Below are 10,662 nucleotides of genomic sequence, written 5' to 3'. Positions count from 1 at the left end.
TGGCAGGAGAGCACTTGGGTGCCTGAGGTGGGGAACCCTTTGAGGTGTGGGACTTGGAGGGAGGGAAGCAGGAAGGGTGGGCTTGACCCAAGCCAGTGAGCTGGACTAGACTGGATTGGACTGCACTGCATGCAGTTGGAGCTGGTCTGAGCTGAAGGTAGAGCAGTGGGCAGTGCTGGTGACAGTGCCTGTGACAGACCGGCCTAGGAACACCTTGTGAGGGCAGATGGACTGGTCAGGGTGCAAGCCTGGTGGGCAGTAGACAAAGCCTTAGGAAGATGGCAGGGGCTTGCCCCCAGGCCTCAGTAGCGGAGCTTTTAAACAGGACCCTGGGGGGACCGAGCTCTGGCCTTTGTGAGAAAGGTTGTGGGGGGCTCGAGGGAACTGAGGCAGTGCAGTGGCCTGGGGGTGGGGAGGTCAGAGCTGGCTGTTCAGCCAGGTGGGCTGTGGTCAAGAGAAGGGCCTCAGTTCCGGGCTCAAAGGGGCAGCCACAATAGTTAGGGACAGGGCTGTGCGGAGGTGAGGCCTGAGTGGGGACCTGATGAGACGCCCCTGCCACGGAGGAACCAGAGATGGCAAGGAGCCAGGTGGGGGTGAGAGCGAGACAGGAGCCAGACAGGGCTCGGTTTGAGGAGGGATGATGGGGCAGAGGCTCTGGACCTCATAGGTGGATGGGCTGTGGATGAGATCAGGCATGGAAGAGGGACCCAGAGCTGGGCTAGTTTGCAGGCCAGGCAGGGGCTGGGGCAGAGGAGGGGGCACTGGGCCGCCGATGCGCGCTAAGGGCAGTGGGGGCGAGGGCGCGCCCCGGTCTGTGCTCGAGAAGGTCCCGCTTCCGGCCCGGCCCCTCCACCCTCCCTGGCGGAGGAGGCGGGGATCAGCGCCCCGCCCGTGAGTCAGGCTCTGGCTGCACCCCGCGGCCGGCCTGCGCGGTGGAGCAGAGGCGCTTAGCCCGCCGCCGGTCCTCCCCAAGGTTGAGCCCCTACCCTCCGGAGAGGACAGACCGTGGCCACGGTCGACAGAAGGACGCGCCGCCCGAGGCGCAGGGGCCGCCGCCGAGCTGCCACTAGGTGAGTGCGCGCTGCGGCACCAGGCGGCTTCTGGGAGCCGGCCTCCACGGACCAAACCGCGTTGAGGACGCCGTGCGGGGCCGGGGCCGGGGCGCACAGGCTGCGGGGCGTGGGCACTCGCGCGCGCCTTGTTGGAGAAGTGTTTGGTTCACGGTGCCTGTGGGTCTGCTGGTGGTACCGGTGAGTGACTCCGTGAGAGTGTGCGAGCTTGGGGTCCAGCTGGTTCTCTGGGCCAGGGCTGTTGCGGGGGCGCGTGAACTGGGACGCCCGCAGCTGCGCGCTTCTTGGGTGGCAGTGTCTGCGCCCGCTGTCACAGTTGGGAGTTGTTTACCTGACTGTCTGGAACACGCGGGGGCGGGGTTTGGATGGGGTTGAGAGCAGGTGTTGTGCAGGAGGTTTCAGTGGGGGTCAGCAAGCAGGTGACTTGGAGAGCTGTGCAAGGTCTGCAGTTGGTGGCGGGGGTGGTGTCACTGTGTGCCTTGTGTGTGGAGTGCGGGGCTCCCTGGGATGGTGTTTATTGCACCCGCCCTTCAGTCAGCATGGCTGGGCCCCGGCATGGGGGCGCGGCAGTGGGTGAGTGTTTGTGTGCAGATGGCAGTGACGAAGGCGCCCCGATTTTGCCAAGCCTGCTGCAAAGGACTTTGGCATCAGTGGTGGCTGCCCTGTGTGTGTGTGGGGGGGGGGTGGCAGCCTGGCAGCTGGTGGCCTTGGGTACTCCGGGCTCCTCAGGAACTGTAGGAGGGTACAGGGGGTGTGGGGCACACAGGGTCCACCACCCATTAACTCTACCCTCCCTCCAGGCCCAGGGCCCCCGCCCGAGCCCAGCCCTGCTGGGAGCCCCAGCCAGCACCACGGACGGCACCCAGGAAGCCCGAGTCCCCCTGGACGGGGCCTTCTGGATCCCCAGGCCCCCAGCTGGCTCTCCCAAAGGCTGCTTTGCCTGCGTGTCCAAGCCCCCAGCCCTGCAGGCTCCAGCGGCCCCAGGCCCTGAGCCCTTGGCCTCGCCCCCCATGGCGCCCACCCTGTTCCCCATGGAGTCCAAGAGCAGCAAGACAGACAGCAGCGTGCGGGCCACAGGGGCCCCAGCAGCCTGCAAGCATGTGGCTGAGAAGAAGACCATGACCAACCCTGCCACCGTCATCGAGGTCTACCCGGATACCACGGAGGTCAACGACTACTACCTGTGGTCCATCTTCAACTTCGTCTACCTCAACTTCTGCTGCCTTGGCTTCATCGCCCTGGCCTACTCCCTCAAAGTGAGCCCTGCGGGGAGGGGGGCGGGGCCCAAAGCAGCAGCTGAGGGGCCTGTGGGGATGGAGTGCCAACCTGGACGGAGTGCCAGGCACAGTCAGCCTGCTGATGGAGCCAAAGCCTGGCATCCCTCTCTGGGGATCTTCAGGGGTGGCAATGGGCACCGAGGCAGCCCAGCCAGGGACTTCGTGGGGGCCAAGCCAACCTAGGTGGGAGTCCCAGCTAGGGTCCTCGGTCACACTCCACTTCTAGTTAGCTGCCCTGACACCCAGGGGACCCAGGGTAAGGGGCTGTGAACATAACACCTTCCCCCCAGGACACAGGACACAGTCCTCCAACTCAGGGAAAAGTGGAGGAATGACCAAAGCTTGCTGAGAGGAGTCTGGGAGATCCCTTCCCAGGGTGTCTGATCATCAGGATGGGGCCCCATCGGGCTGGGGTCCTGTCAAGGTGGGGGGGCCCTGTCGGGGTGGGGGGCCCATCGGGGTCGGGGGGGCTCGCCTGGGTCGGGGGCCCGCTGGGGTGGGGGCCCGTCGGGGTGGGGGGCCCATCAGAGTGGGGAGCAGTGCTTGGCTTGGTACCCTCTGTCACGCCAGGGAGCTTGTCTCACGTAGGACCACATCATCTCTTTCCTTTGAGCACAATTCCAGTATCCAGGGCTGGATGCATTTCCCTGATTGCTGTGGGGGTGGGGGCATGGAGAGAGGAGGGGCCTCAGAGAGAGGCTCAGCTGAGCCCTGCCCCCGCCAGCCACCTGGCTTCCTGTCCTCATCCTGGCTCTTCCTCTGTCACTGTCCCTGTCACTCGGTGCTCAGGCTCCAGCCCCATGCCGTAGTCTTGGCCGTGGGCTCCGCTGCTGGAGGTGTGTGTGTGTGTGCACACACGTATGTGCACACACGTATGTGCATGCTGAGGATGCGGACCAGAAGCGGGCCCTTGATGTGGGGACAGCCTGGTCTGCAGCTTCTGGGCTGTGTGACCAGGGGACATGACGGCCGGGGCAATGGACGGCACAGCTGGCTGGGCATGGCTGCCCTTGTGCCCTCACTGTGGCCTGCAGACAAGGGTCCGGCAGAGTGGCTGTGTGCAGACACTGTCCCCTCCTCTCCTTGGCTCTGGCTGTGACAGCCGGCTGCTGAGGGGAGGCCCATCTGGCAGGGTTGTAGGTAGGTCATTGACTCCCAAATGGCGCATGGTCAGTGTTGTGTGGTGTGAAGAGTGAGGGCATCCTGGGCGGAGAAGGGATCACCTCCTAGCCCAGGCCAGGGCTGCCCCTGGTGTCCTTCCTGGGGTTTGCGTGGACGGGGCAGATGGACAGAGGATCAGCAAGAATGGCTGACTCCTGCTCCTTGACCCGGGACCACCCACCTGCCTCCCATGCTGTCTGGGCGGGTCTGCTGGCCGTGCTGCCATCTGCAGCCAGCTGTGGGCACTTCCAAGGGCACCAGGCAGACTAAGGGTCAGAAGATATTGGCTGCCACTCCAACTCAGTCTCTTAAGAGTGCTTGTCCCCCACCCCATCCCCGTCTCCCCCAGGCCCTGCTCCTTTATCTGTTCCTGAAACAAAGCTGCATTCACTGAAGTCAGCACACGTGTCCCCAGCAGAGGCTGGAAGCCAGTGGACAACAACTGGACGCTGTGTCCCTGCTGGCCTCCCACCCACCCATCGAGCCATTGGTTCCACACTGTACACCCTCAAGGCCCACTGGGCTGTGTGGGGTTTCTGGAAGGCAGATGGGAGCGCTGCTCTGCATGCCTGTGCTTGGGAGGCAGAACCCAAAGGCCAGTCCTCGTTCACTGCAGCCACCCGAAGCTGGCATCTAACCGCAGGGGCCACGGCTCCAGCCTTTGCCTGGACAGAGTCCAAGCTCCTTAAGTGGCTTTCAGGGCCCTTTGAAATCTGCCTTCACCTCTTGTCCCGTCCTCAGCCCCCGAACCCTGGCAGCTCACACCTTGTGGTCATGGTGCAGTGTGTGCACTGACCTGCAGTGACTGTCCTCTGGGCCTGCAGGCCTTCCAAGGAGACCAGGTATTCCCTGTGAGGCATCCACCAAACGTGCAGGCTCAGTCCGCACTGATCCCCCAGGCTGAGTCCACACTGATCATCCAGGCTGAGTCCCCAGTGCCCCGGAGACCCTCCTGCACAGGAGAGAGACCTCCCGATGCTGGCCCTGCTGCTCACACCATCACACTCTCCTTTCTCGGTAGGAGCAGGGCTGACACAAGTAGGGGCTCAGAGGCTGTTGGCCAGGTGTTTGGCTGAGTGGACGGAGGACCCATGGCAAGATGGACCCGTGCAGGATGCTTCCCTCCCTGTTAAGGCAGAAGGATGAGCTCTTCTGGAGGGGCCAGCCTTTCCCCGGCTAAGGATGGACAAAGGACAAGTGTCGCAGTGAGAGTGGACAGTCTAAGGGGGGTGACAGGGTCCCCTAGTCTCTATGAGAGCAGTAGACTGTAGTCCTGGGAAGATAGGCTGAGACCATGTAGGAAAGATTTGGAAACTCACTGTGAGAGGCTGCAGTGTTCGGGAAGCTGGGATCTGCAGCCCTTGTGGAGAGAGAAGAGCCTAGCGGGCAGGAGGAGGCAGACACTGGTCCCAGGTCCAGGGGGAGAGCACGTGACTGCAGGGAGGTCGGGGTGGTGGGCAGTACAGAGGAGTAGATGTCCAGGGTATGGCAGCTGCTTGATAGGGGCGCAGAGGCTGCTGGCACATGGTGACAGCGAGGTCAGGAGGACGCTGGGTTTTGAACATACGTGTTTGACTTTTTCCTTCTATTCTAAACATCAACACCATCTACCCACTCACCCATCCAACCCTCCATGCCCTCGTCCGCCCATCTTTCTACCTGTCTTCCTTCTCTCCCTCCCCCTGTCATCGCCACTGCCCGTCAGTCCTCTCCTCCCCTAACCCTTCTATTCACCTATAAATCCCTCCACCGCTCACTCACACGTCCTCCCTCACCTCTCACCTACCCACCCATTTCCTTCAGCCCCTCTAGACAGCTAGCCAACCCTTCATACATCCATGCTGATACATCCTATCCCCCCACCTCGTACACTGAGTCACTAAACTAACCCCACTTTCTCTGCAGTCTCCCCCATTTTACCCATCTGCCCTACCTGTGAATACACTCAGTCCTCTATTTCCCCACCTTCTGACCTGTCCCTCTAGTTAGCCCTCAAGCCATCTATCACCTCTCTTCTACTTCATTTCTGCCTGAGCTCGCTATCTATTCACCATATACTTTCTTTCATTCTTATTTTCCATCATTATGCTTTTACACTTCAACTCATCCTATTCATTTATATCATTTTCCAGTATCATTGTTTACATTTTCTTTCTCTCCAAAGACCAACTGAACTCATCCATCCATTTATTTATCCATGCATCAATTTGTTTACATTATTCTTTTCCTGCCCTTTATTCCTTTATCATTCCACCCTAAGTGTCATGTTCCTGGAAAGGCAGGTTAAGGCCACAGAGGATAGGATTTGGAAAGAAAACATTATGAACAATTTCGATGTTTCTATTGTTTTCAATCTGTATGCAGAACAGACCATTCTGGGAAGCAGGCCTTTTTGAGGAGGAATGTGGCATCAGGACTGGAGGAAGACTCATCAACAACCTAAGTTATGCAGACGACACAACCTTGCTTGCTGAAACTGAAGAGGACCTGAAGTGCTTGCTGCAGAAGGTCAAGGACGTAGTCTTTAATATTAATTGAAGCTTCTCACTAAGAAGACGAAGATTCTCACCACTGGGCCCACTGGCAGCACCATGATGGATGGAGAAGAAGATTGAGTTTAACAATTACAGCTTGCTCAGATCCAAAATCAACATTCTTAACACCAGCAGTCAGAAAATCAAAAGACAATTTGCACTGGGAAAATCTGCTGTTATGGACTTCTCCACAGTGTTGAAGAGCAACAGTGTCAGTGTAGATACAAAGGTGTGCCTAATCCAGGCCACGGTCTTCCCAATTACTTGTTATGCTTCAGAGAGTTGGACAATGACTAAGGATGATAGAAGAAGAATAGATGCCTTCGAGTTGTGGTGCTTGAGAACAGTCTTGAACATACCACTGACTGTCAAGAAAACAAATAGGCCTGTCTTGGAGAGGGTGAAACCAAGTCTCTCCTTGGGGGCTAGGATTTTGAAACTCTGCCTCACTTACTTTGGGCCTGTGGTGAGGAGAAATTGGTCCTTGGAGAAGGACCTCATGCTTGGAAGGGTGGAGTGACAGCACAGGAGAGGAAGACCCCGGATGAGATGGGTTGATAGAGGAACTGGGGCGATAAGAGGTTGGTGTGTTGGGATCAATGATCCTGGCTCAGGACAGGGCAGGGTTCAGAGCTGTTGTCCATAGGGTCATTATAGGTCACAGGTGACTCGACAGCACACACCAACATTGTCAGGGATCCGTGCCATCCGCATCATCTCGGATGCACGTGCGCCCCTTAGCACAGGGTAGGATAGGATGTGATTCGGGTCTGTTGTTCATAGGGTTGCTCTGAGTCATACTGGACTTGATAACAATAACAACCATTTTAAGGGATTAGTTTAGAGAAGGAACTAGTTTAGACAGTAATGCTAATTAGCAAATTACCATAAGCATATTGGCAGCTTACATTATGATTATTTCTCACTTCCTCTGGCCGTTCCTCCCTTCATCAGTTCTAGCCGTTCGTTTGTTCGCCTCCTGTGATCTGGGCTCACTCAGGCCTCCACAGCGTCACGCTGGCACCTTCGGCACCTTCGCTGTCAGCCTGGTGGCCTGTCGTCCCTCCTTTCTGGGCTCCTCCCCTCACCGTTCTTAAACCAGCTACTCCAGGTCTCTCTTCCCCCACATCTGTCACCCTCACCTCGGTCTCTAACCATGTCCCTCATTTTATGTCTCATTCCCCCCTCAGCCGTCCTCTCCTTTACTTTTCCATGTTGTTGTGGGTGTGTACTGTTCAGTGGGAACCGGCCATGACGACCCTCCGGTGGGTTTTCAGAGCCGGTAACGGCACGCGAGGGGATTGCCCGTCCTTTACTGTTAAGAGCTGCCATCGCATCGGCCGTGAGTTATGAGGATCTCACGTACGGAAGAAAGAAGTGTCACTCAATCCGGCACCTTCTCGTAGTGGGTAGACGTTCATCATCGTGATTGATGTGCCGATCTGTCCACTCAGTGTCCCTTGCTGTCATTGCTCCTGTGTCCTACCAGTGCGGCGTTCCCCCGCCAGTGCTTGGCCTTTCCAGATGCTCAGTACGGCGAGAGGAGGTAGACAATGTTCTGTTCTTTTTCCTGCCTGATAGCGGAAAGTAGGTAATCGGGACCTAATTCCTGGCTCACCTTAGTCTGAAGTCCCATGTGTGACCCTAATGGCAGTTGAAACACCTGTGATCTCTTTTCCACTATCTTAGCAACAAGCAAGCCAGCACACGTTGACAGGATGCCAGGTGGTGGCCCTCGGTTCGTCCACCTGTCCACCCGGGCATGCATCTGCTTATCAAGTCATGCGTTCCTCCATCCGTCTCTTCTTTTCTCTCACCTACTTAGCCATCCTCTGTATATCCTCTAGGGAGCTCTGATGGCCTAATGGGTAAGGAGTTGTACTGCCAGCCCTAAGACAGGAGGTTCAAATCCACCAAGTGCTCTGCAGGAGAAAGTTGGACAGTCTCCTTCTGTGTGGTTTACAGACTCTGAAAGCCCACTGGCGGGTCAGCTAGGAATTGGCTCCGACTTATTGCAGTGAGTTGAGCTGATGCACCCTCGAAGGAAGCCCTGGCGGTGCGGTCTGGAAGGCGTTGCACTGCTGACCCACAGCGTGAGTCTCCCTGGCAGTTCGCGTGCACCGGCCCCTCTGATGGAGAGAGCTGAGCGGGCACTTGAGATGCAAAGTCCCGGGAGCTCAATAGCGGGTAAGCTGTCAGCTCCCACTTGACGACATTGAGCCTCTACATCTGTGTACGTCCTCTAAGGACCAGAGAACAAACTGTTAGAGGGCGTGCAGCCGTGTGCGTCTTAGAGGGCAGGGTGGTGAGGCTTCATCTCACGACATGGGCACATCGCTTTTGCTTGTTGTTGTTAGGTGTCGTCAATTCATAGTGACCGTACGAATAACATACCTGAATACTGTCCTGTGCCACCCTCACCATGTCTGATACACCTGAGGCCACTGCTGCAGTCACCATGGCAGTCCACCTTGATGAAGGTCTTCCTCTCTTTCACTGACTCCCTACCCTTCCAAGCGTGATGTCCCTTTCCAAGGAGCAGCTGCTCCTAGCAGCACGTCCAGCGCATGTTCTCTTAGCAGTTCATGATGTATTCAGTACTCTTCTCCAGGACATCTCAAAGGCGTAGATTCTTCTTCTGTCATCCTTAGTCATTGTCCAACTCTCAGATAATTGTGATGATCATGGCTTGGATCAGACACAGATTAGTGCCTGACATTGTTGCTCTTCAGTATTTTGGAGAGGTCTCTGACAGCAGATTTCCCCCCAATACAATTTGTCTTTTCATTTCCTGGCTGTTGGTACCAAGAGTGTTGATTGTGGAGCCAAGCAAGCTGACGCTGTTAACAGTAACAATCTCTTCTCCTATCTTGATGCTGCCAGTTGCCCCAGTGATGAGAATCTTGGTCTTCTTGATGCTGCGCTTCAATCCATATTGAAGACTACAGTCCTTGACCCTCTACAGCAAATGCCTAAGGTCCTCCTCAGTTTCAGCAAGCAGGGTTGTGTCATCTGCATAACGTAGGTCGTTGATGAGTCGGTCTCCAATCGTGATGCCACATCCTTCCTCATAGAGTCCAGCCCCCTGGATGATCTATTCCGCATGTAGATTGAAAAGATATGGAGGCAGGACGCATCCCTGGTGCACTCCTTTCCTGATTTTGAACCATGCAGTGTTTCCTTGCTCTGTTCTAACAATTGCCTCTTGGTCCAAGTAGAGGTTTTGCATGAGCACAGTCAAGTGTGCTGGGATTCCTGTTTATCTCAAGATCTGATAGAGCGCAGAAATTCTTGAGCAGTATCATTTGTATCACATGCAGACAAGATCGTGCTGAAGAATATCCAAAACCAAGTACATCAACAGAGAACTGCCAGATGGGCGAGCTAGGGTTAGAAGAGGCCATGGCACTAGGCCATCATAGCCAATGTTGGAAGGCTCTTGGCTGAAAGCAGAGACTACCAGGGGGATGTCGGTCTGTGTTTTAATGACTGTGCAAAGGCATTTGACCGTGTGGATCACACAACTTGTGGCTAACCTTGTGAGACTGGCACCACTAGGAGGGGTGGATTCTTGGAAAAGGACACCCTGCTCAGAAAAGTAGAGGGTCATTAAAGGAAGGCCCTCATCAAGATGGAATGACAGAACGACCTTAAGAGAATGTCGCAGGACAGGGCAGGGCAGGGGTGAGATAGATGGTTCACAGGGTTGCTGTGAACCGTGGTTGACTCAGTGGCACCTAACTGCCTCAAGGTCCTTTGGTGGTGTGTCAGGCTGCTAACTGAGAGGTCAGCAACTTGAACCCATTAGCTGCTCAGGAGAAAGGTGGATTGTGTCCTCCCTTAAAGACTTATAGTCTGGGAAGCTCTGTGGAAGGTTGTCCACGAGTCAGAATCACCTCAAAGGCCTGGTTTCCAAAGCCTCCTGTTAGTACTCCAGGAGTCTCTGGAGACACAGCCTTTCAGGAGTTGTTCGGATCCAGAAGCCACATCTCCCTGGCTCTTCAAGGCCCCTCGCAGTCTCTCATGTGACAGATCTGCTCGGAAGCCCAACAGCAGCTTGGCTGTGTGTCAGCTCCAACTTGACCACTATGAATTTGATTAATTGCTCTGTTCACATCCTTTCCAGCCGTCGTCCCTTCCCCACTTCATCCACGCCCCATCCTGACTCATGGCAGCCTTTAGGACAGAGAAGAGCTGCCTCTCGGGGCTCCTGAGTGGAGAATCAGGGAGCAGAGCTGCTTTCTCCCAGGCAGCTCGTGAGTCCCAGGTGCAGCTTTTCAGCTCGCAGGTCAGTGCTTGACTACAGCGCCACCAGGGCTCCTTATCCACACACCTGTCAAGACTTTGTTTACTCGCCTCCCTCCTCACTCACCTGTCCGTCAGCTCACTGTCCATCTGTGTGTCCCTGTGTCCCCCCACTTCCCTTACCAGGGCTGTCCTCTCCTTCTCACCCGCCTTCTCTTACACACACCCCAGTATCACGCCTCCTCAGTAACCTGATCAATCAGGTACTCATTGATTAGTCCCCAGTCCCCACCAAGCTTTCACTACTCATCCACTGAGGGTACATGCAGTGAGAACTTAGCAAGGCTGACGACCGCCCAGCAGTCACAGTACTGT

General features: G+C 56.3%; 1 protein-coding gene across 1 annotated transcript in view; it reads left to right on the top strand.

The window, feature by feature from the left end:
- Positions 1–1,625: 1,625 nt before the first annotated feature.
- The window catches only part of IFITM10 (interferon induced transmembrane protein 10), a 15,034-nt gene continuing 5,997 nt past the window's right edge, over positions 1,626–10,662 (top strand). The window contains exons 1-2 of the mRNA XM_006893365.1: positions 1,626–1,643; positions 1,871–2,326. Of these exons, the coding sequence (XP_006893427.1) occupies positions 1,626–1,643; positions 1,871–2,326 (474 nt within the window). The remainder of the gene's footprint in view (positions 1,644–1,870; positions 2,327–10,662) is intronic.

This window comes from Elephantulus edwardii, unplaced genomic scaffold (genome assembly GCF_000299155.1).
Source record: "Elephantulus edwardii isolate Elephantulus edwardi_28Jun2011 unplaced genomic scaffold, EleEdw1.0 scaffold00126, whole genome shotgun sequence".
In the NCBI taxonomy this organism is placed as follows: domain Eukaryota; kingdom Metazoa; phylum Chordata; class Mammalia; order Macroscelidea; family Macroscelididae; genus Elephantulus; species Elephantulus edwardii.
Note: the sequence above shows the minus strand (reverse complement) of the source record. Positions and strands in the feature narration are given on the sequence as shown.